Genomic DNA, 26709 nt, shown 5'->3' with positions numbered 1-26709 from the left:
TTCTACGACATAAAATACATCAGTAAATACCCCACTCATGAATTTTAAAGCCTTTAGGTGTCTGGAAAGCTGGTTGCTAACAAGTGGCTAAAGGAGACCACAGAGATCATTTACAGAGTTACACAATTGTGGTGTAGTTTGTTTGTAACCTAACATTTTTTGCTTCTGGTGATGCCCAATACATTCTCCAGAGCTTGGTTATTCTCCTGCCAGAACTCTTTCACTTTGTCAGGGCGATAATAACTTCTGCGATTGCCTACAGAAAAGGCATCACTGCAGCTCTCTATTGAGGCATTGTATGGTGCCCCTAAAGTCTCGAAAGGTGACTTTTGTTAAGTTGTTCACAAGTTAATAATCTTGTAGGAACAAGATAAAGAATATCAGGACTTTGGGGCAAAAACAGCTCCTATGCTTGAATTTTTTTGACCCAATAATTGTCATGCAAGCTTCGTTATAAACTTCACAGGGTCAGTATTACTAATGCCGCTTTAACGGGGTGCTCTATTGAGGTAAGGCATTTACCAGAATTCTGCCTCAGTCGCAGAAAATTAAAAATAAAGAGGACAAACAATGCAAAAAGATAAATACAAAATCTTTAATCATTTTTAGAAAAAGGGGGTTTCAGTGTTTCAGCTGCAAATACAGACAGCTGTCACTCATACATTCTTAAAAAGTGAGGCACCATCATCTCACCAGAGCTTGACATATCATTCACACAGCTGCAGTACTACTAAACAATGTGTCAAGTCAAGAACTAAGACATTGTTCGTTGTTCTAAAGTTTAGATCAGTGGTTCCCCAACTGGTGGGTCACGGTCCAAAAATGGGTCACGGGTCCATTCTGAATGGACTGGAAGTAACTTGAGAATGTGTAGTCTGTAAAAAAACCCCACTTTATTTTAAAGTACCGTGAATTCCTGGCACAGAGCTTTTAATTTTAAGTGCTGTTTCCTGATGTAGAGTGAGTGACTAACAGACAGCTGCTGAACAGAGATGACGAACTAGCTCGACGACGTGGTCAAACGCAAATATGACTGAATAAATTAAACTGTATGGACCTTGAACTAATGACTAAGGTGAAATCTGGACCCCATGGCTGGACCAGTTGGGAATAACAGACTCAAATAATTCTCATTAAACCGTACAGTGCGTTGTTTTTTTACACAATCAAGGGACCGACTGAATGTGAGTCAATGATCATACCTGAAGCTGATAAATACTGCATGTAAATCAAACTTGTGTATCTGTAAAATCAAAACAAGCTCAGCTGCTCTAAAGTCTATTCTGGAGAATTAAAAACAAACCTCATGTCGACTGAACATTGCTTAGTGTTGACCTCGTTGCAGCAATCGACTGTACAAATTCACATTACTTCCATCATGTAGCAAAGGCAACAAAATAAGAAATAACAATAACAAAACCAGCCTACAAGTATTTTTTTTTTGTCCGAGGGCTTTGTTTAAAGACTTTTTAACCGTTTTCAGCCCGATGTGAAACTGTGATATCACACAGTTGTTTCATGCTCCACAAGAAATGCGTGAGCCTCAGGAAGAAATCTGTCCGTCTCTTCATGTGATGTTCTGTCGTCTTGTGAGTGGGTCAGTCCGTTGCTTTCTTTGTGTTGTGGAGGCCTTTGCTGTGCTGAGAGCTAGAAGAAGAATTTAAAAGATAATTAAAAGGCAAATATAGAGGCACAGATTATTTAATCTCATCAAGTATTCATAATTAGGACTTTAACACTAGCCTGTTGCACAAAGCACCTTTCGTTTCCTCCTTAAGTTTGACATTTAAAATTTAGTTTTTCCTTAGCTGAGCAAATTACTGAGGGGTGTGACACCGGTTTCCTTAGTCAAGGAAAGACATTAAATCATTTACCATACAAAAAGAGATTTGCGCGCTTGTGGTAGCCTGGGCTACCTGTTGTCGCACATAAGTATCCTCTCTGATAGTTCTAAAAAATGGCAGAAGTTGAGTAGACATGAAAACCAATCTGGTTGGAGGAAAAAAAAAACATACTTCTAGAGGAATTAAATAAAAGAATTTGATCTGAAAATAAGAGCAAACAAGGGGACTTGCAATGTTTGGACAGATGAGGGCATTTGAAACCTGGTGAATGTTGTGGCACACTCTTGATTTTCATACATAAAAAACCCCCCGCCAATAACTGATTGAGTGATCCAACTCCAGGCCCTGAGACAAATCATAAGCCCCTTTTACACTGACAGATTTTCTGCGAATATTTGGGCTGTTTTGACGGCAAGCTGCGAGCGTTTAGACACACAGAGCCGGATTGGCGAGTTGATCCGAGATGCCCAATTTTCCGCCTCGTAGGGTAGTCAATTGGTGGAACCCTTTTAGTTTAAACAGAACGAGGCGGCCTTCTGCAACGGGAGGGGCTGTTGAAGACTTGTGGGAGGAGCTGTTGATGACGCTGCGCGTGCGACCCACTGGCGGTGGATAAACAGGAAACAGCTGATAGCAGGAATTAGCGAGCAGCTAGTAGCAAGAGGGAAACACAAACCTGACAGACACTGTAAAGATGAGCAACTGAGGAAACAAAGAATTGCGCACCCTCCTTGTCCTCGCAAATGAAAAGGCCATTAGCCATCAGATGACGGGGACGGTGAAGAACGGGCCGACTTACGGGAGAATCGCCGAAGGACTGACCAGCTGCGGCTTCCCTCCCACGTCACTGTTTACGTCACACGCTGAGCTACACATTTTGTTACTTGCTCACGCCCCCATTGCCCCAAAAAAGGCACATTCTGTATAAACAAAAGTAGTTAGGCGGCATTTTGCTGCACTCCCCGATTTTGTTTTTATACTGCCAATGCTGAAAAAAGACTGATTGGGCTTTCCTGCAAATTTGCGCAATTCTTGTTTAATAGGGCTATAAATTGACCTCCAGTCAAATTTTTGGTACAAAATTAGTTGATCATCATTAAGAATGTCCATCAGGTTCTCCTGGTTGCAGAACACTCTTCTCGCTATGCCATTTTCCTCATTTATCGCCATAAATTCAGCCATGATGCAGTCAGAGGTACCTGATGTTTTGTCCTTACTTTGGTTGCTAAGGTGCTCTGTGCAACACAAATAAGCTTCAAGCAATTCCTTAAGTATAAGACCAAGATAAGGAGAAAACTTAGGGAAATCTAGAGGAGAAGGTGCTTTGTCGAAACTGTCCCCTGATCTTTTAAAACAGAATAAGCAGGAAGCATGTGAAAACTACCACAAGCTGTGAAGATGCTAACACTGCCGTGCTAACTGCTGTGTGAGGCTGTACTTGGGCACAGCAGTGCTTTAAGCTAAATGCTAACGACATGCTAACATGCTCACAATGACAATTGTGTCTTTTTTTTTTTTTTTTTTTTACCAGTTTAATGTTTAGCATGTTAGCATTTGCGAGTTTACAACACAGGGCTTTCTCCATTGTTGCTCCCACTGTCTGGAACTCACTCCCAAAGACATCAGAGACTCGTCCTCACTCTCCTTCAAGAAATCTCTCAAAACACACCTCTTCAAAACAGCCTCTAAAAAGCTATGTTCTTCACCCTCTCTGCATTGTCTCCCTTCTATCTATCTATCTACTGACCGTGTGTCCCAGAGGAGTCACACAGCAGAGCTTCTTCTTCATGTGTTCAGGTAGAAAACAAAGCAGTTTCCCTAACAAGGGATAGATTGTTCCTGGTGTCACATCATCTTCTTTCATAGGACCTACAGAGAAAATAAACATATTTAACTGCTGTAAAACTGATTGTAAATGTATAAAGAGCAGGTGACGATGTAGGAACATGCTCACCTGTGAGGAAGCTCACAATCAGGCCTATGAGAATGACTGTGAAGCAGTTGAATGCACTGTACCACATGTAGGACAGTGAATAAAATCTCCTCAGTCCAGAGGGTCGGCTGAGGAACAGAGAGGTGGTTAACTTGTGAAATGACCACAGTGAAAACAAAAACACACTGTGCCGTCTGTGTACCTCAGAGTGATGTTGCTGAGTGCAGTGTGAATGGCAATAGTCGTGTTGTCTGACAGCAGGACGGCTCTGCAGTGGGGCGGCAGCGGTCTCGCGCCAGAGCTACGAGTGACGATGCTCCCGATGCCGACCCAGAAAGCCGTAGCGAGACCGGCTCCCAGACCTGTCAACGCTCCCTGGTGACAACAGGAAAACTAAGACTTAACACAGATACGGGTGGGATATTAACTAACTACATTAAAATGAGGTTTATGTTGTAATAATATCGGTCTTAATCACAATATCCTGCTATGAGGGTTAGCAGCTCTCATACTTAAAAGGGCATTTACAGACTCTCACACAACTTGTGCAGTACAATCAAAGTCTCATTTATCCAGTCTTATGCTGAGTATTTCCCAAACAGACGCCCTTTGTGACAGAGTGGAATGTTAAACTTCATCTCTGCTCTCTTCACAGCCAGACTACATTGACAAAAATAGTCATTTTGACTTTGCTTTAGACGGGAGCTGCTGATCTACCGCTGCCTCAATCAGTGAGCTTGTTTGTGTTATTGTGTGACTTTGGTGTTTTAAAGGGTTTGTTCTGATTCACCAAAGTTACACGATAACACAAACAAACTACCGATCAAGGCAGTGGTAGACCAGCAGCCCCTGTGTTCAGCTTGGTAAAATGACTGTTTATGTCAATAGAGTCTGGCTTTGATGAGAGCAGAAATGAAGTTTCGCTTTTAGTTCTGTTCCCTATCCCAAAGGTCTGTCTGTTTGGGAAGTACTGAGCATACGACGGATAAATGGGACTTGGATTATACTGCACGAGTTCTGTAAGAGTTTGCAAACAAAACTTCAATTCATCAAGAATTTTCTCAGTTCATGGATTCTTCGTTCATCAAAGGCATGTGAGGAAAAAAAAGGTTTTCTTCATGAATTCAGTGAAACACGGGATGAACAACTGATTTATAGATAGACTTTTATAGGAGGAAGTATTCCCTACTTACCAGAAAATCTGCAAAACAAAATGCGAATTCATGTATGTTTTCATTCACCACTGTTGTACTGTTGTAAATACTGGGAGCTAACCACACCAAAATAAACAGTTGGTGGCACTAGTTCTTCAGTACGGTGCCATTAAACCACGGCAGAGGAAGAGGAGGCATTGTGATGACAAGCTCTGATGCACATGAAGGAAACCATTCATTCCTGTTGTTATTGTTACCCACACGACTCTACACAAGGACCAGCTCGAGCTCAGGTACAGAGGCTGCAGAGCACTGAGAGTCATTGTTGTATTATATGGTTTGAATAAACACTTTTGCAATGTAAATCTATTGTAATGCTGAGGGCTATTTGTTAAGCCTGTCGGACAATAACTGCTGAATCAACACGGAGCATGTAAATGATGTGCTCAATGATTAATTTCAACTACAGCCTCACAGGGAGCAGGAGAAAAGCTTTTATACACATGAATTCAATGTGGGAACAAGGACTAAAAGGTCACAGTAATCTGTGATGAGAGACCACAGGTAAACAATATTTAATTTGCAATAATGTTGGAAAACCATTGCTGCAAATAGGATTGTTTGTTTTGATGAGGTTTGACTTACAGTGGAGTTTGCCCATGGGAAGAACATCCCGAGACAAAACAGACCCAGAATGGGACCACCAACCATCCCGAAGATTTTCAAAGCCACCTGGAGTTAAATGACAACTCATGTCAGTGCACATTTAGTGAGAAATGTTGGTTATCATTTCACCCTTACGTCTGTGAGCTTACCTGAAGAACTGAATCACCCATGAGGTGAGTGAGATAAGCCATGGCCAGACACAACAGCCCATAGGACATAGCTGACAAACAAGACACGAGTTAAACCTTACAACAAACATTAATATGCAGCTCTGTATTGTGCAGTGATGAGCTTCAGAGAGCTCACCTAAAGCTTTGGACAGCAGGGTTGCTTTTGCCTCTGACATAGCGGGGAAATGTGGTTTGACGAGGTCTTCCATTGTCACAGTGGCCAAAGAGTTAAAAGCAGAAGAGATGGTGCTGCGGAGGAAGAGCAGAAATATAGTGTCCATGTCATTACTGACATCTTTAAAATACATACATGCAATCAAACGTACAATCAAATGTAAATTCATTCACTTTCTGAACTCGTTCTAAGTACCAAATCACCGCAGCATTTGAAAGCTAACGTCAAAGATGAGAAAATAGCTACATTAAAAAGGCTTTTGTACACTCACAGTGACAGACAAGCAAGAAGGCAACAGGCAGATTTGAATAAAAGCTTTCTCATGAATGCTTGAGTTATGGCCAGAAACATGTTTTGGGAGGTCACAGTGACCTTGACCTTTGACCTTCAACCACCAAATTCTAATCATTTATCGTATCATAAAATTTAAAGGAATTCCATTAAAGGGGAACTAATTATTTTTTTTTAACCTGGGCCCTATTTTCCGATTTGCTTTTGTCTAAATGAGTGATAGGATGTTCAGTATTTGACATTTCTCCAGTACGAAGCTAGGGCTGACCTGCCTGCAGCCTGTGAGCATGCGCCATATTAAATAATAGGGCACTCAGACAGCGTCAAACAACGTCAAAGTACATCCACTAAAAGTGCATTTTTTTTCCACACAGATAGGCTCAGATTGTTAGTATAATTATCCGACATTCGGACATGTCCCTCTGCCTGTTGCTGCTCCCTCTCTCTCCTCGTCTGCTCTTCAGTTTCAATGAGCTCTGCGTCCGTGTACTCCGTGATCAAATAAATACGGGCGATCATCAAATTCAAATGGCTCATCCAGATCCAATTGGTCAAAATCGGGTAAAAATTCAGCCATGACTACTCCAAACAGAGTAACTCCTCGCGTTTGTAAGGTCACTCCAGCGGTAACTTCCTGCAACAATTCAAATCTTGCGAGACGTGAGATTTCAGAGCCAGACTTTCACTCTCTGAGTGTTTTGACTTGCCACAACAAACATGTCCGAATTTTCACCTGATTTTGACCAACTGGATCTGGATGAGTCATTTGAATTTGATGATCGCCCGTATTTATTTGATCACGGAGCACACGGACACAGAGCTCATTGAAACTGAAGAGCGGACGAGGAGAGAGAGGGAGCAGCAACAGGCAGAGGGACATGTCTGAATCCAGCTAAAGGTAAACACAGACGTTTATTTCTCCTTTCCGTTATGTTGTCGGATAATTATACTAACAATCTGAGCCTATCTGTGTGAAAAAAATGCACTTTTAGTGGACATGTTTTGACGTTGTTTGACGCTGTCTGAGTGCCCTATTATTTAATATAGCGCGCACTCACAGGCTGCAGGCAGGTCAGCCCTAGCTTCGTACTGGAGAAATGTCAAATATTGAACATCCTATCACTCATTTAGACAAAAGTAGATCGTTAAATAGGGCCCAGGCTGAAAAAAAACATTAGTTCCCCTTGAAGGCATTCTTGAGATATCGCATTCACAAGAATGAGACAGACAAGGTCACAGTGACCATGACCTTTGACCTATAGCCACCAAAATCTAATAAGTTCATTGCTGTGTTTATGTGGACGTTTGTGTCAAATTTGGAGAAATTCCCTTAAAGTTTTATTGACAGTTAACGGTCAATGAATGAGCCTCACATGTGCATGTCGTCTGGGACATGAAGGGGTTAATGTGAGGTTTAATGAAGAACCTATAAATAGACTGACACTTGATGAGAGTGTCATACCTGAGAGCTGCGCTGAATAAACACGCCACAAAGAGTCCAGGTAGTCCAGGCAGACCCTGCAGCATGTCCATCACGAAGTATATCACCATCTGGAGAAAACACGTCGTTAAAAAAACCCTTTGTTTGGTTTGCAAAACTTTATTAGCCGCCAGCAACAAAACACAAATCTGACAGCAAACCAGATAATAACCTATGCAACTATGCTGCTGTGGTTTTGCTGTTAAGTCCTGGAGGGTGTTTACTTATCTTTGAATGAACTTAATTTTTATCCTGCAAACTAAACCCACGATCATCATATCTCCGTTATAGCTCCGAAGTAGCACACTGAAACTCACTGCATCTCTTGAAGAGGTGCCCAGCTTGTCAGAGTGATCCTCTCCACAGTAACGTGCAAACATGACCAGTCCCATCACACAGCTCAGAGCCAGAGCCAGCTGCAGGGAGGGAAACACCATGTAACAAGACCTGCAGGGAGGAAGGAACATAGTTACAGTGGTCACGTCTGAGATAAGGTTTTATTTTTGCTAAACACTCACTATTGTGGTGGTTTGCATTGACAGGGTGTCTACAGGTATCAGACAGTTAAATTTAATGTTTCTTAAGACACATTTTAACCAACTTTAGGACAGATTTTCGGGCAAATCATGTTTTACTTAATTAAGCATTGCAGGTAAGTAGCATATATGTGGTCTTGTGCAAAGGTAAGTGTTAAGTGGAATATGGTTATTAGCGTGAGTTAAGTCAGTCTACATTTTGCCAACAGGTAAGTGCAAGTATGAAGTAAAATGACAGTATTATAGTTTTTTTTTAAAAGATTTGAAACAAGACAGGCTTCACTCATTTTCACAAAATGAAATTAAAAAATGGACAAATCAAATAGATAAAATGTTTGTAGTAGTTAAGACCTCACAAATTCAAATTTAAGACAATTTAATGACTTTTAAAGCCTTATTGTTGTAACATTGAATTTAACGCATTTTAAGACTTTTTAAGGACCTGTAGACAATCTGAAAGAACTTCCCATACATTGCATGCCAATTAATATTTGAGATTTTTAAAATAACTAAAAATTATTTATCAGTCAATATTAATTTTTCAAAATAAACATGAACATTTTGATAAGGATCCCTTCAATTAGTTCTGCATTTCATTGCGACCACCATATGTACTACTAAGCATGAGGCTGGAATAGCTGCGACCATGTAAGCACATGCATCAACTCACTTCTGTTTAGAAGTTATGCATTTTCTTTGTTACAGGACAGGGTTTTAAGTACTTATAAAACTCACCCGTTTAAATTTCATTAAGGCTGAAAGTTATGCATGATAAAGGGCGTAACCAATTTGAGTTAAAAGTGGGTGTCATTCATCGACAATTTGCTACCACAGTGACATTGTTGGCTAGGCGATGTAGCATGTAACCCAAGATTCACAGAGTACAGGGGTAGCTGTCGCAATGTTGCTGTTTTTGCATTTCATGAAAGTTATTTGTCACATTTGATCGTCTAAAAAAGTCTAGCTTAGCGTTTGGTTGTACTAAAAGACCCTCTAATGAGTCAGATATTCACTTTTTCAAGTAAGCATATTTTGTTCTGATGGTTTTAAGCCTGTTTTTGGCTAGCAGAAACTAGCATTAGCATTTTCACAGTGAACTATAGCTGTAAATGCACCGTGCTAACCCATAGACTGTATAGATGAGTGCTGTAACCAAGCTAGCAGCTAGCCTTAGGGTTAGCTCTACCCTGTCTTCCGAACAGATTGATAGATAATAGATTTTAATAATAAAAAACAGCTAACTAATTAGTAAATGTTAGCATGCTAGCACGCTGAACTAAGATGGTGAACATGGTAAACGTTATGGGATGTAATACCTATAATGCTAATAAATATAGAGTGGTATAAAGTGTGTGGTGCAAGTGCGTTTAGGGCGTGTCCAACCAATATTGCAAGTTTAAGGGCACATAATCTGGTTGCAAAGTAAGGCGTTTTCTCCCTAATTTGAACCATAGATTTTAATAATAACAAGACACCAGCAGCCAAGATGGCGCCTAATTATTACAACGGAGTTGCTTGCCTGGCACATACACCAAAAAAGTTTTCTAGCTTCCAGGGTACGTCCATGGTATGTGGCCGACTGAATATGCGCAGTAATGTTTCTCCCGCTGGCCCCGCCCACTGGTTCCCGCTTGGCTCATAGACTCATTTTTAAATCACTTTTCTCAGCTTGAGGAAAGTTTTACGAATATAAAACCACCATGGCTCAAACATTCATAACAGAAAACGTCATAATTGACCTTGTTTGCAGTTCAAGGCGTCCTGTCAACAGGTTTACAGAAGTCTCTTTTACAATGGTGGCCTGTGGGGACGATGGTTTCTGAGCCTGGGAAGAAATTGCTGCAAGGCTGAGCAGCGTTCCTGGGGGCCTGGTCCAAATATGGACACCATCGTCCAAAGACAAAAATGCCAAATTCAAGGCCTCAAAACAGGAGGCTACAAACCAGTGGGTGACGTCACGATGGCTACATCCATTATTTTATACAGTTTCCACCTCCATCCCAAATTTTGGCCGCCTAGGGCAAAACCTTTTGTGGCTGACTGACCGACCAACAGAGCCACCTATAGAGCTGCTGGTTGCAACAAAAGTGGACAACCACTTTTACTTCACATTTAGATTTCAATGAAAAAACACATTGAAAATCTGCAGTGGGCATACCTGACGGCTTCTTTCTCTGTCCGTGCGCTGAGATATCTCTGGACCTGAGCCTGGTTCACTCCGTACAGGGCCAGCATGAGAAAAACCCCGCCAACCCCCAGAGTCCAGAAGGTGTGTCTCTCTGTAGGATCTGGGTTCAGGCTGAGCACAAGAGAGAAAATACAATACAGAGACAATACTTTAACACCTTCACTCTAACAGGTTTCATTCATTCATTTTCTGTACCAGGTTATCCTGTTAGGGATCATGGGGGGGCTGGAGCCTATCCCAGCTGACATTGGGCGAGAGGCAGGGTACACCCTGGACAGGTCACCAGAATATCACAGGGCTGACACATAGAGACAGACAACCATTCACACTCACATTCACACCTACGGATAGTTGAGAGTCACCAATTAACCTGCATGTCTTTGGACTGTGGGAGGAAGCTGGAGTACCTGGAGAAAACCCATGTTGACACAGGGAGAACATGCAAACTCTGCACAGAAGGGCTCCTCCACCCCGGATTGGAACCGGGAACCCTCTTGCTATGAGGCGACAATGCTAACCACTGCACCACTGTGCTGCTTGCTAAAGAACTCAATGGCTAAAAAATAAAATAAGTCCCAACCTCTGGCTTGGTGTGTCAGGGCCCTTTATAATCAAGGACTGATACTGGCATTTACAGAACTGATTCCCATGATGCGTTTGTGTACAGCTTCCCTCATCCCTTCGTGCTGCTGGTCATTCTCCCACACAAACTACAGCATGGACTCACTCGAGGCCAGAGATGCGGTTTCCCTCATGGACTTTCCTCCAGACTTCAGACAGTCCTCCAGTCTGCAGCACCCCCACCACGATGACAGCCAGCTGCCCTGCGAACATCACAAGAGTCTGAAAGACGTCTGTCCAGATGACAGCCTTCAAACCACCCTGTGAGGAGCAGACAAGACACATTGGAAATTAATCTGATGCATGCTTATATATGCTTTATTCAAATACTAGATATATGTAAGTAACACTGTCAGTAAAAGAATTTCACTGCATTTAATTTTTGAGGCCGAGCAATAAGTCACTCCTTAGCTGTCAACAGAAACACAAGGCCTGTTATGACACCAAAACCACAACATGATGTGTTGCAGATATTCAAATAGTAAGAGTATCAGGTTATGCTGTGTGAAAATGACCTTTTATAACTCACTATTGTTGTGTACAAAGTGCACACTAGTCCTGTTGCCAGCACTGCTCCCCATAATTCAAATCCAGTAACTGAAAGAAAACACAGCAACAAATTGAACCACAGATCTCATCTATAAAAAACACTGAGTCACTGTGAAATACATGAACTTTTCTCACCTGCATTTAGTGCAAAGGCAGGAGTATACACACAAACTCCCATATAAATAACCTGCAGAGTAAGAGACAAATCAGACATGATTTACTTCATAAACAGTGTAGGGAAATTAAAAATCTTAAAGGCTTTTTTATGTTTGCACCAATCTTGCCCACTGGATTTGTATCAGAACTTATTTAGGATAAAGTTCAACATTTTGGAAAAAAAACTCCTGTTTTCTTGGTGAAAGTTAAATGAGAAGATTAATATCACTCTCTTGAGCACGAAATATGAAGCATCAGCCAGTTAACTTAGCTGAGCGTCACATGGGGAAACAGCCAGCCTGGCTCTGTCCAAAGGGACCTGTTTCTGTCCAGGAAGAAGTGCAGCATATATCCAGCAGCAAAAACCCCATCTTGCCATTTTTACATTTTGGTATTAATACTGATCAACAAACAAGATAAAACACACACACACATACACACACACACACACACACACACACACACACACACACACACGCCTCTGTGCACCAGTCAAGTCTCTCTACGAGTTTATATCCATGTCTGTGAAAACATGGATTCTTCACACACAGAAGATCTATACAATCAGCACAGTTCAAGATTGTCACCAATTCAGTATCTGACCAAATGTCTCCCCTCTGTTCCTGAGATATGACGTTAAGTAATGGCCAGGAAAGTGTTTCATGCAGAACGTTATGATGTCACAGTGAAGTTGACCTTTGACCTTTTGGACATAAAATGTCACCACTTCATTATTTTACCCTATTACACATTTGTGTGAAGTTTTGTCATGATAAGCATATGAATTCTTGATTTATGGCCAATAACATGTTTTGTGAGGTCACAGTGACCTTGACCTTTGACCACAAAATTCTAATCAGTTTATTGTTCTGTCCAAGTGGACATTTGTGTCAAATTAAGAGAAATTCCATTGGGGCGTCCTTGAGATATCACATTCACAAGAATGAGACAGACAAGGTCACTGTGACCTTTGACCTCTGACCACCAAATTCATGATTTCCAAAGGAGATTACAAGAAAAGGTGGCCTAAATAGTATGAGTCATGCATTGTAATGAACTTCATGCATGGTAAAAATATTGTTTTATATTTACATTTTTTATATAGTAAATACATAAACTTTATTTAAGTAAGGTCACCATATCTGATATACATAAAATTTGTTAACAGTAATTACATAAACTTTAACAAAGTAAATTCTATAGGGCTGCCCCCTAATAGTCGACCAAACATTAGTCGACCAGAAATTTCAGTAATTTGCAAGATTTTACTGGTCCCTTAGTCGCAGAAAAAACAAACACACAAACAAAAACACATGAAACTCTATTTGGGGCTGCACCTTGTCAAAATAAATCAAAACCTATCTGACTGGACCATGTGGGAATTTAATTTGAAAGGACAGACACAGGAAGTGTCCACGCTCAGCAGTCAGACAGGAGTCAGGTTAATTTCCAGGGCTGGTACCTGCGGTTATTCCACAGGCTAGTTAATAACATGTCGGGCAGGAAATCCAAAGTGTGGGATCATTTTGAGAAGGTGAAGGACGAACCCAAGGTGATATGTAAACTCATCTTCATTGGTCGACTACAAACATGACGTATCATCTGAAACATGGAAGTAGCTACATGCCCATTAGCCCACAGTGTCATTAACAGGCAGCTCGCTCAGTGTGTGACGTGCACTTGGAGATATAATATAGGCCTATATTAATGAAGGTTCATTAGTATGGTTTTGTATTTCTCTGTAATGTAGAACAGTGTTAACAATGTTACTGATACTATTCTTAATCACACCTTCAACTCAAACCATTGTGTTGCCCCGCCCAAAATATATAATCTAATAATTAAATTAATATCATAAACATGCAGGTGACTAGTCGACTAATGGCCCTAAATGACGACTATTGATCGACTAGGAAAATTCTTAGTCGGGGGCAGCCCTAACAGTTACATAGATTCTCTCAGTTTCATTTGATTTAATCACATAAGTGGTATTTTGGTTTGCGTTATGATTACTTGACTTAACTGGATGAAAATTTTATCTATAACTGAAATATGACAACCTGACAAAATTGACCAAATTCTTTCTTTCAAATACTTTCTTTGATTTTACATTTGGGGGAAAACAGAGCAACTGTGTCAAAATGGTGCTCGGTATCTGCAGATACCCTGAGTCGAGGTATGGAACTTGTTATTGGGAGAGAAGACGTGTGATTGGATCTCCACTTTATTATGTGAAGTGTTGAACCTACTGTCTGAAAGATGAAGGTCAAAGTTCCACAGATACGCACTGCTTTGCTGAAGCGCAGTTCAAGATACTGTAAAACAAAACAACATGATAACTGTCATCAAGGATACACACCCAAAATATGAACTCATTTAGACCCAATAAAACCACTTCATGATACCTGATAAGCGCTGGAGAGCCGCAGTCTGTACAACACAGGAATGAAAACATGAGCAGGAATGAGGAGGCCCAGGATGTAGGCGCAGCCGATGAACCAGTATTGAGTGCCGTGAGTGTAGATTTCTGCCGGTACGCCAATAATCGCCACGGCGGACTGGAATGAGGCGATGAGCGACAGCGAGACAGGAAGACAGCTCATGCTCCTGTCGGCCATCAAGAACTCCTGAGTGGTGCGCTGACGCCCACCTGAGAGAGCGTGGTACAGCCCGATGCCCATAGAGGCGGCGAGCAAGACACCAAATATGACATAGTCTACAATTGTGAAGTGCTTCTGGTTGGACGGGTCCATGATGATTGTCTTCAAGTGTCAGTCGGAGAAGGTTCAGTTGTCCTGCAGATGCACATTCAGTCAGATTGGAGATGCCTTTGTTCACACCCATCAGTCAGGAGAGCGCAGCGGCCTTGGAGAAAGGAAGTGAAAACATTGATTAAATATGTGTGTGAGAGTGTAAGCTTTGCTGGCATGTTGCAGCCTGATGTGTAACTACACTTTTATGAATCACTTTGCTTGACAGGTTTAGAGATAAACTCTGAAGTGCCCTGAGCTGTTTTACAGGTTTGTGTTCTTTCCCTATCAGACAGACAAAAGGTGAAATCACTGGCGACAGTTAAACGGAACAGTCTGAGGCAGAAAAGCACCGTAACATGAGACAACCTCAAGTCTGTGGACAGCCGAGGTCACACAGCTTCTGTGTCAACTTTCCCCTGCTTGTGCTTGTGCTGATCCAAAAATACTGACTACTGGTTTGGAAATGGGAGGTTCACTGAGGAGGTCAGCTCTGCTACTCTGCCATCTACTGCCTCTGTGTGTACTGCAGCACAAAGACAAACAGCAGCAACCAATCTGTGACGGTTCTCAAGGTCAAAAATGGGTGTAGATTTACAATGTTTCCACTGTTACAGCCAGCTGTGACGAGATAGTAAAAATCAGTTTTTACCCAAATTATGCTGTGATTGTTCCGTGTCTTTGCCCAAATGAAAATGTTTTCTTTGATAACATTATAAAATCATGAGGACACAAATAATTGGAGATTACTAAAGATCAAAAATGTAAATCAGAAACTATTTTAATAATCACATTACTTGAGTTTTGAGTCTTTTTAAAGCAAAAAAACAAAACAAAAAAATGCTGTTTCAAGCTCCTTAAAAGTGAGGAATTGCTGCCTTTTACATCTTGTATGATAATAAACTGAATATCTTGTATTTTGGACGGTTAGTGAGACAAAACAAGCAATGTAAAGATGTCACTTACGATTGTGATAAACCGTTTGAAGTTTTTCCTGATAATTTAAACACAGAATAATTCACAGAGAAAATAATTGTTAGTAGTTATTATTTATCGTGACATATCCCCAAACTAGGGCTGCAACTACATTTGATTAATATGACAATTAGCTCTGAGCATAGTGTTAGTTTAGGCAGGATATGATGTCAAGCTCAGCTCACATCCCAGCTACATCAGCTCATCTCAAACAGCCCAATCAACTGATGGAGCAGCTGACTGATTGAAGGGAGTCAGCTGATAGATCACATGATTCCTTTCTATGCAACCAATTGGCAAACTCATTCAGGGCGCCCTATTTAAACTGCTCTGGCCTGCGTACTGTTGCTGCTTCCTCTGCAAGCTGCTTTGCAACCTGCCTCCACCCCAGCTCCTCCTTTTCATGCTGTGTCTGACTTATCAATGTCATTTCTATTTGTCATTGGCATTGTCATAGGCTTTCCAAGTAGGCGCATGGAAGGGCAGGGAGGTGTGCTCTCTCTGCCTTAAGGCTTTCCTCTTTTGCGCATGGAAGGGTGGAGAGATGTGCTCTCTCCGCTTTAAGGCTTTCCAAGTAGGCACGTGGAAGGGTGGAGAGATGTGCTCCCTCCGCTTTAAGGCTTTCCAAGTAGGTGCGTGGAAGGGTGGAGAGGTGTGCTCTCTCTGCCTCAGGCTTTCCGCATGGAAGGGCGGAAAATTGTGCTCTCTCCGCCTTATGCTTTCCACGTGGGAGCATGAAACAGGCCTTCTGCGTAGGCATAGGAAAGCCAGAGAGGCCCCAGAACAGAGCCATACCGCCAAATATAATACTACAAATAGAAATAAAGATGTCTTTGACTGAAGTGGTCCTGACTGAATTATGGTCTCAATGTCAGAAAATAGTGAAAATGCCCTTTGCAGTGCTCCAGAGCCCAATTTGACATCCTCAAATGTCTTGTTGTGGTCTTTTCTCAGTTTACAGTGATTTAAAACAGAGAAACTCAGTTGAGAAGCTGGAGCCGGACAATAATTGGCATTTCTACTTGAAAAACAACTCAACTAATGCATTAATTGACTCATCAGTTCAGCTCAAACCCAAATACAACAGCACAATGTACAATAATGTCTAATGAATATTAATTAAAGTGTCTTTTGCTTCACTTGAAGACACTGCTGCTGTAATATTAGCTATATTAGTCATAAATAAGTAATGATGCTGATACAAATATGGGCTGCACAGGAAGATAAAACTCCTGCAAGGAGAGTTTTTAAATGGTTTTATGTTCTCTGTAATGTTTTTCTTACAGTCAAATTAATTTATGTTTCCTTGGATCAATATGTTAAAATCGTCTACCTACAGCTTATAGTCTACTGATGTTAAACTCACTGAAACCACTACCAGACACTTTTCTTAACTTTAGACAGTGATATCTCCACAATGGCTGGATTGATTTTTACCACTCAAATTGCATTTGAAACCTTCATCTCCCTTTTGCATTTTAAACTGCGAAAATACCCCTTACCAATCTCTCACAGTTTATATCAAGAGGCACAGCACTCCGGAACACAGGGTTGACCCACACCTAGTAACCCTTAAATCTGTGGCAACAGCTGCTGAACTGCACTGAATATATGGAAATAGAAACTGATCAAATAAAATCAAGGTAATATCACGTCTAGAAACGTAGTGCACATACAGAGGCATGGAAAACTGAGATGACATGACTCACCTCTGCACAGCTCACTGTTGTAATCCGGGTGAGGCGCACTGTCAGTGGCACCATGCTGCTTCCTGAGACATTCAAGAGCACTACGTCAGTTTAAAAATAACTTCTTTATGGTTAAAAACAAGAACCACACACAATATGATGTGCTCATTCTCTATACGATATAATCTCTTGAGTTTGTATCTCTTGTGTTTTGCTCAAAAAGCATTTAGATCACATACCAGCTGGCTAATCTCTCGGTCCATGCTCCATGTGATCACAACTTGTTTTGAATTCTCTTCCGGGGTTGAGGAAGCGGTGGGCGTGGCTACAATTGTGACGCAGCAGCCGCGAAAATCAAAATATCCGCAACTTGTGGCGAATTTTCTTGTCTGCGTAAGCCACATTATTTAACACAACGTACATAAATTACTTGCGGAACATGGAGGGAGCGTCTACGAAAGGTAACTCGGACTGAGGGGAAGCTATCTGGCTAGCTAGCTGCTAAGCTAGCTAGGAGTAGTTTGTTGTGGTGCTCCGTTAGCTTAATGCTAGCTGTTAGCAAGCCGACAGTTTAGGTACAGAACTGTCATTTCTGTCGTTTTAGAGTTAATCTAATGTTAGTGTTTCTTCCTCCGCAGGTGTTTTAAGTCACCTGAGTCTGCTGGAAGTTCAGGCAAGAAGCCGTAAAACTCAGCAGCCGAGTCGTGTGAAGGAGCTGAGGGCTAAAGCTGAGGCGCTGATGGTGCAGAGAGACCAGCTGAAGGCGGAGATAGAGACACACAAGGTGGGATGATGTACTGAGTTCACACCGTTTATTTGTTGATAGGAAATTTGTTTTAACAAGATATGATGACAACTGGTCTTTATTTGGATAGACATGCACTTAGTTGTCAGTTTATTAGGTACACCTACATGGAACTGATGTATGATGCATTCAGGTGCCCCTCGTATGGTACAGTATGCCAAGTTGGAAAGTCGTTTTTCTGACTCTGGTGTGTTCATGAGCTTGAAGCTGTAATTTGGAAACATCATGTTTGCTACAAATATGTGTTGTATTATTGCTCAGAGCATTTAAAACAAAATGTTAATAACAGTTTGAAGCTTTACGTCACAGTGATTACTGTGAAGTTATTTTGACCCAAACTTGTTGCTGCACCAGTGCATCCTCTAAAACAGGGGTGGGCAACCTGCAGCTCTCTAGACCAGGGGTGTCAAACATATGGCCTGGGGGCCAGAGGCGGCCCGCCAAAGGGTCTGATCTGGCCCACTGGATGACTCTGCGCACCGAATTTAAATGTTCTTGTGACGGCTAAGAGGAGTCAGGTTTCAGGGTAATGTTAAACAGTGAGGAGTGTAAAATGCAGCTTTAAAGAGCTTCTCCACCCCGACCATTATACAGTTCTCCAGAAAAGGATTAGAACTTCTTGTGGTCACATTTAAAGATAGTGAACATTGTGCAAATTGTTGTAAAGCAGCAGCTTCAGTAGCTTCCACTTTAGTTTGGTGTGTCAATGCCAGCATATCTACTCAGGGGTGGTAAGATTAGACTACATTTAGACGTGCCAAGATTAGATTGGACTACATTCATATGCAAGTTCATATAAAAAGACAAAATTCAATAAACTGCACCCACAAACAAGCTGGAGAGCCAGTGGCCCCACAGTCTCTATGAAAACCTGACAGAGCTCAGCTCAGGATTGGCCAAAGCCCGGATGTTACCATTCTCTGAGACAGAGAGCCTGCACATATGTTGATGTATAAGATTACGTATGAAAGCAGGACAAGTAGGCACACCGACATTTACAAACATTTGGCTGGCACTGCACCATTGTGGAAGTTTAAGAAGCAGTCTCATTCCATCATTATAGGCCACATGAAGTCTTTGCATGTTGGTCTTCCTATCGGAGTGCCACAAGTGGGCAGTATACAGCGGGGTACAAAAAGACCTCTCTTCACGTTAACTTCACACAGGCTGAATTTGCGAGCAAGCATGTTAGCTTGAGCATACAACTTGCGACATTGCTTGTGGATATCTTTATCATCAGATAAATCACTGACAATGTAATGGCCATGATATTTAATCTCATTACACACTTTAAGAGAAACACCATATAAGCATAATTCAGGAATTTTCTGTCATCTTTACTTCTATCAATCATAATGTTGTTGTTATTTGCATCATATTTGATGTCAAAATCAGCACCAGAGTTAGCGCAAATCTTGTTTACTTGTAGTGGAGTCTTCTTACAGTGTCATTAGGGTTAAAGCAGTTTACAAAACAAACTGTATACTGTCCTTGGTACGAAAATTGACGGGAATCGTACGGTGTTTCCTTGTCTAAGGTATTTAAAAAACCTTGCAACTGGATGGAGAATCTTACCTACATATACTCAAGCCCCTCTTTCTTCTCCACTATCTGTCAGACTTTTTACAGATATGTCCATTCAATAAATGGTTTCAGTGTTCAATTATATTTTTATTATTATTCAGTTATTTTTATCTTTTTTTTTTTTAGAACAAACAAGAAATATGGATTATATACACCCTGAACCCATAACATCCAAACCCACCCTGCCCCTTGTCAAGGCTGGCCTGCACAGACAAACAAATGAACACCACTAAATACACTTAATGAATAGACATAATTTAGTCAAGATAGACCGATGATAGTAATCGGGTATTGCAAGTGAATTAACAGCAACAGAGTGGAGTGAAATGAAGAAATAGGCACACATAGGCATTAAATCAGATTTCTTGAAGTATAGACATTATTGTAATAGTCCAGGAATCAATGCCGAATTGATTGACTGATCCTTGAGTGGTACATCTTAGCTTTTCCAACTTCAACTGAGCCATGACATCAGAGAGGGGTAGGTTAGACTTTCAAGTGTGCAGAATGAGACATCTCGCTAACAGTGATGAAAAGGCCAAAGCACTGGTGAGACCCAGATCTCTTTGGGCCACACTGAATATTGCCAGCTGTGGCTTTGGGTCTGTGGTTTTATTACACATGCATGAAAATGTCTCAAAAATCTTGTCCCAAAATTGTCTCATCCTTGGGCATGTCCAAAATGAGTGGAAAAGAGATGCTGGGTGCCGATTACACAGGTGACAGGTTGGATCAAATTCAGGAAACACGTTCAATTATAATAAAGCGTCCGTTGAACTAAAAAAAAACCATTATGTTTTCATTTCTTTAAGGACCATTTTGACTTATAATATTAACTGTGTTATACCGTATACTGTGAGGCTGTGAGATTTTCTGAGATGGTTATAGTACTGTGAACATCTGATACTGTTCCAACCCTAAGTGTGGTAATAGGACTTTAACTCTTGTAAAGAATCTGAATACTTCTTCCACCACTGAACGACTTTGACCAACCTACAAAAAACAATCTTCTGTGTTTTCTCATTGGTGTTTGTTTCACCATCCTGCAACAGAATCTGCAGAAATTGAGGGCAATGATGGACAAACAGTGTGCAAATGAAGAAGAAGAAGAAGCAATGGATGAAGACTCTGAGAATTCACAACTACTGCGTCTGATGGCCAGACACACACAGCTGAAAGACCTCCTGCATGCTCATCACATCATCGGTACGCACAAGTTGTTGTATTACTTTGTCTTCTCATGGCATTCACCCATTTATTATAGATTTGACAATGAGATGTATTCCTCATTAGTATATCTAAGTCCTCTGATGTCACTCAGGTGGGTACAACGTCATCAGGACCCGTCAAGGCAAAGGTCTGTGCGTGTCTGTGTCTACGGCCTACGAGGGCGTCTACTTAGAGACCTACAACCTGGAGATGGACCTGAAACCAACGCTGAGGATCAGCCGTCACAACATTCCCCCATTCATTCCTTTAAACAGCCTGGCTGAGCAGAGCAACATGCAGACGGATGTTCGGACTCTTCTGGACCCCCTCAGCCAACATCTCAACGCCTTTGCTGGTCGCAAGCAGCAGCTGAAGCTTGTTAAGGTGCCAGAGTTTGCATTGTTGTTGTGTGTTGTTGTCAGTAGTTGTGGCTGTTGTGACTTCGAGTGTCAGACAGTTAGACTGAGGCACTCTGAATTGTTTGTTAAAAAGTTGTGACAAAGATAATGCTGTTATATCCGTATTGTGATGTAATTTTCTGAATTTACCAGATAATATCGTCGCAATGTTGACATCGAAGTATTAGGTCATAAATATTGTGATACCGGTATTTGCTTTCCTCGGTATTGCCCAGCCCCGTCTCCTGGAGCAACACAGTGACTCTGTCCTCCTGCCTGTTTATAGGAACTCCATAAGTCTGTGGAGGTGATGGAGAGTAATGTTCTGTGTTCGTTACTGGTGCTGATGGTAACGGTGCCGAAAGAGAAGACGGCTGTTCTCTGCTCGCTGGAGTACGCTGACCACACCAGATGTTTTCCCACACGAGTCCACTTTGAATGTGCAGGTAGGATTTGACTGTCTATCTGGTGTACAAGAACTTTGTAATAATTGTTACCTGATATTTTAATAGATGAAACAACCATCAGGGTGTGTGCAGGCCCATAAAGGTTGTAAAATGTCTTAAATTTAATTATCAGATTTTAAAAGTCATTAAAAAGTCTTAATTTGAATTTGCGAGGTCTTAATTGCCACAAACATTTGCTCCAATTTCCTTTATCGATCTTTAATTTTCTTTCTGTCAGAATGAGTTCAGCTCTTCTGTGTTAAAATCCACATCTGATGTTACAAATCTTTAAACCCACCACTGAACCTGAAACTATCTTTTTACTTCAGCCCAGTTCAGACCAAAGGGTCTTGACGAGACTATTTGCAACACGCCGTTCTGCAACGCTCTAAAAACCTGCCAGTTCACACCAATGCAACTAGAAGAGACGCTGTATCATCTCTATGCAACAACTCTCTGTGCTTCTGTTCTGATTTGCAGCTTTTCAGGTTTATTTTGTGGCTGAATATAATTTGTAGCTTCTTAAAATATGAATGAGGATAGTGATAGTGAGATACTGGCTACAGCTGCAGAAAAACAGAAACAAAATGAGCATCAGATGGACTGAATTCATAGAAATACGCCACAATGATATAAAATTGATTAATCAATCGATGATAATGTGTGTGTGTACAGTGTGTACATACAGCGAGCAGCAGCAGCGACCCACTGTCCAACACCAGCACATTGTGAGGACGTAAACAGAGGGCTCGGTGGGGACAGAGCACCTGCTGCAGCAAGCGAACACGCTGTCTGTGTTCATTTTGACTTGACCAGCAGACGTCACTACAAGACAGATGATGTGCTTTACGTTCTAAAACCAGTCGTCCACGATTTGACTGGCTGAGTTGCAGGTGATACCATCAGCCGGCTTGAGTCAAGCTCAGACCGACCAGTTCACACCGCTGCAACTTTTCTCTGCAGCGTTCTAAAAACAGTTTTGCCTCATCGCAAATCTTTGGTCTGAACTGGGTATCAGACATTGGCAAAATGTAGATTAACCTAACTCACTCACTGTAATAACGATTTTCCTGCATAAAAGTTACCTCTGCACGCAGCCGAATGTATACTTGATACTAACCTGTGATGCTTGAATAAGAAAAAGATGTTTTTTCCACAAATCAGTCTTAAATTTTGTTTAATAAGTATCTTGAAAAAGTCTTAAAAAGCATTTAAATTTAGTGTTTGATACCTGTAGACACCTGGATTAATGTATGATTGATTGATTTTTTTATCTGTGTCATGCACACTTACATGTGCCCTGCCCGTTACAATGATGTTGCACTAACAATCCAAAGTACATGTTATTTAGCTACACAGTCCAGAAACAGAATACTCTGCCTTCTATCCCAGGCCTGGCAAAGAAATTCAGCCACACAAAGGTTCCTCATCTGAAACAAAACTCAAATTTTTCATCATCGTCCAACGAAAAAAGAAATCAACATAGATAGAGGTAATCTTACTGAAAAGAATATTCCAGTTATGTCTTCATGTGCAGGACAGTAAAACAAGAAGTGAACCCCAGTCTCAACTTCACCTAAAGTACACAACAAATCAATTCTGTCCTCCTCTGGGGTGGTGTTAAACTGTCCAGTCTCTAAGGCTAATGGTGACGTCCCTGAGTGCAACTGTGCACGTAGGGATCTTTGTCTTTCAGTTATACTTCATGTGAGGTTCCACTCTGTAGCTGTTCTTTATGAGGCAGTAAGTTTTGGTTTATACCATATGTCAACAGACCATTTTTCTCTAAAGATGCGAAACATTTCAATCCTAATCTCCTGAATATCACAGGTTAACTTATTCTGGAAAATAAATGACAAACTGTTCAAATAAAATAATGATTTCAGCTCATTAGCCCAGGGATGACAGTGGAGATGTCCCAATTAAAAATCTTTTAAGTGAGTCTCTGATCCAACGTCTTCACAAGTCTATTCCAAAGCTGAAGCATTTGACATTTATGCCTGACATTAGGAGGTTCCCATCCCACATCTCCTCTAATGACCAAACTGAAGTAAATTAATGGACACCCAGGAAAGATCGAACCGCTCTACAATGCACTGTTTTACAACTTGTATGTTCTTGGAAACCCTAACACCAGAGGCATATGTATTTCAATATATCAAAAATGTATGCAATAATGAAAGCAATCACCCAGGCTCCACTGTACATCTTACATCAGCGCTTAAGAGGGTAACAGGATAAATTAACATCTAGTTTGTTCAAAAGTTCACAATAATAAAATATAAAATGGATGTGTCAGGCCAGACAAAGGTTATGCTTTGACATACAACATCAAAGCGCATCGGTGTCTGTACAGCAAATATCAAACTTACTAAATACTAGTGCATACCCACTGAGTGCACAGTTACCCATGTTCAGTTTCACATGGTGTGTGTGTATGGGATACAGGTAGGAAATATCATATTAAATAGTCAACTGAACCCATGAAGAAGAGCAATGTATTCAGACAGAGTTTTTGTGAATTTGATAGTACGATTGCTTTATTGAAAGTACAGTAGTACCATTGCCAATAGTGGGATAGTTAGTGGGCTAAAACTGTACATTAGTAGTTGATGTAGCACGTTGAAAGGCAGATAGTTAAAGTGTTTATATTTTGTATTGACTTAAAAGTGGGGCGCACTGGTAGAATCACTGACTGAACACTGACAGTTTCGTGATTATGTACAGCATACCATACCATGACTTAGTCATACCAAAAATTAAAAAAACAAAACAACAACATTGGTCCACAGGGGGAGCCACAGCAATCGGTCGCATTTTAGCCATTTTGAAGCATTTTTCTGTTGTTATAGCGCCACCCAGTTGCCAATTAGAGTTAAATTTCTCCAGTCACCTTGAGGTGTCCTGTTCTACATATCTACCAAGTTTAGTAAAAATCGATATGGCGGTTAGGCCTAGATAAGAAATTAGCTCTCTAGCGCCCCCATTTTGTTTGATGGGGTCAATAATGGAGGGGTCCCCTCAGATTATGTGTGGTCATATGCCTACAAAGTTGCGTGGTGATGGGTGAAACCCTTGAGATTTTACACACCTTTATGTGATGAGCCACGCCCTCCGCAATATTCATTGCCTTATAGAAGCTCAGTTTTAGTAAGTTTTCCAACTTTTGCCAAGAGGGAACTTTAGATATTGGTCCCTAGATTATGTTCACTGAGTTTCATGCAGATCGCTCAAACTTCCTAGGAAGAGATCGATTTTAAGTGTTTTTCAAACAATTCAAAATGGCGGAAAATCTATATAACACGGAAGTTGTGGGTTCTTGAGGCAAATTTGTTCCTCATGAGGAGAGGCATCTCTGTGCAAAGTTTCATGTCTCTACGACATACGGGACATGAGATATGCCCATTCGAAGTTTGCAATTTCAAAAGGTTGCTATAGCGCCCCCCTTTGGCCAATTGATGTAATATCCCATCCTCCCATGACCCTCTACCACTGTGCCAAATTTCACATGGATTGACCAAGTCAGTGAGGAGAAAAACGTGGAACAGACACACAGACACACCAACACACAGAGTTTTCGTCATTGTATAGTAAGATGGTAATGCAGGTGTTATGAACCAACCTTCCCTTTTAATATTTCCTTTTCAGACAAGGAGCTTCCCGATTCCCCCGAGTGGAAGAAAAACCACAGCCTGCTGTTGGAGACCCCTGTGCACAAAGCTTTGACAACCATGAGAAAGATGGGGAACATTGTGTAACTTATTCATAAATATAATTAAACTGTTCTACATTTTAATGATAAAAACATGCACATTCTCATTGTTTATAATGAAACACTGCTAGTTAAACTTTCCTTGATGTTGTAAATGTTGAGGTATGAAACTGTTGGTAGATTCCAAACTTTCAGGTTCCTCTACGGAGGTTTCACTTGTATTTCCATGTTTCTTTTGTCCTTGAGCTTTTCGATAAACGCCGCCATCCTCTTGTGTAAAGTCTCCATCTGAAACTGTCTCAGCCGCTCCATTTCCTCTTGGGCTTCCTGTCGCTGCCTGGCCAGCTCCTTCTCTGAAATCGAGTCTATGGCTGCAATGTTCTTCATCTGCATGAGCGACAGGCTGCTCTGGATGTTCCCTCTGTGTCTCACTGAACCTGTGGGTGTGAGTGATGGCGGTGGAGCCGATATTGACCGACTCTGCTCCACCAGTTCACCTCCTTTGCTGTGATACTGGGATTTGCTGGAGAACAGTCTCGTGCCATCGGATGTTTCACATGTGCGTTCTTCAATTTCACTCATAGCGATGTTGACTGTAGCTTTAGGCTCGACCACCTTCACCATCAGAACTCGCCTCTGTTCGTTCATCATTGAGTCTCGTCTTTGCTGAAGCATTTTGCGAGTGTACTTGAACTGTCTGTCCAGCATGTTGAGTTTATGCTGGAGGTCCCTGTCCTCCTTCTGGTTCAGCACTCTCAGATCCCTCTGCAGCAGAGCAGCTCCCCTCAAACTTTTATCCATCATACACCAGAAAGCTGGAGGGAGAAATACGTGTTTTTAAACCAACCTCTTTCACAGAGTCAGTCACTTCTTCTGTTTAAATTAAAGCAGATGATGTCGTCTTCTTACCTGATTGCTGTCCCCCGGAGCGCTCTGCTGTACAGGTGTGTTTGCTGCTATGACCGTCTCAGCGTGCGTAACATAATAGCCTATTATGTCTGAAGTAAAGTGGATGGGATTGTTGGTCATTGTGAACTGTCACATTCCTTAAACAGATTAAATTACAACATGTCGTGCAGTCACAAGGCTTCTTGCAGCTTACACAATAAATAACAATGACTCACTTTGTGAAAAGTACTCAGAGATCATGTTTCTTCTCATTTTATGCAGCTGTAGCACTTTCTTTTTTTCCAATATTGATTTTAACACCAATAAACAAAGGCATACACACATCCAGTATGTGTTTATGTAACAATGCCCCAATGGCAGTGGCCCCCCAGCAGAAAAAAGCAGCACAGTACACTATACAAAAACGGTTTAGAAATGGCGTGTGGAGTGTGACAAAAAGCTCAAGGTGTCGACCCAGTCCCAAGGGTTAG

The 26709-nt window shown here is 41.3% G+C and overlaps 2 protein-coding genes across 2 annotated transcripts; one reads left to right on the top strand and one right to left on the bottom strand.

Annotated features, from left to right (window-relative positions):
* Positions 1-581: 581 nt before the first annotated feature.
* On the bottom strand, positions 582-17506 carry slc5a6b (solute carrier family 5 member 6). The gene is made up of 17 exons (XM_049595678.1): positions 17416-17506; positions 17198-17259; positions 14169-14628; positions 14013-14078; positions 11743-11794; positions 11588-11655; positions 11165-11319; positions 10408-10548; positions 8031-8160; positions 7696-7784; positions 5904-6016; positions 5747-5817; positions 5577-5663; positions 3980-4152; positions 3799-3905; positions 3592-3713; positions 582-1647 (listed from the first exon to the last, which is right to left on the bottom strand). The coding sequence occupies exons 3-17, from the start codon at positions 14514-14516 to the stop codon at positions 1504-1506; spliced, it is 1866 nt and encodes a 621-aa protein (XP_049451635.1). The 5' UTR covers positions 14517-14628; positions 17198-17259; positions 17416-17506; the 3' UTR covers positions 582-1503.
* cenpo (centromere protein O) lies at positions 17502-25619 on the top strand. Its single transcript, XM_049595691.1, has 6 exons — positions 17502-17637; positions 17815-17960; positions 20618-20771; positions 20887-21158; positions 21459-21618; positions 25267-25619. Exons 1-6 carry the CDS (start codon positions 17616-17618, stop codon positions 25374-25376), a joined length of 864 nt encoding a protein of 287 aa, XP_049451648.1. The 5' UTR covers positions 17502-17615; the 3' UTR covers positions 25377-25619.
* Positions 25620-26709: the final 1090 nt, after the last annotated feature.

This window comes from Epinephelus fuscoguttatus, linkage group LG14, assembly GCF_011397635.1.
Source record: "Epinephelus fuscoguttatus linkage group LG14, E.fuscoguttatus.final_Chr_v1".
In the NCBI taxonomy this organism is placed as follows: domain Eukaryota; kingdom Metazoa; phylum Chordata; class Actinopteri; order Perciformes; family Serranidae; genus Epinephelus; species Epinephelus fuscoguttatus.
Note: the sequence above shows the minus strand (reverse complement) of the source record. Positions and strands in the feature narration are given on the sequence as shown.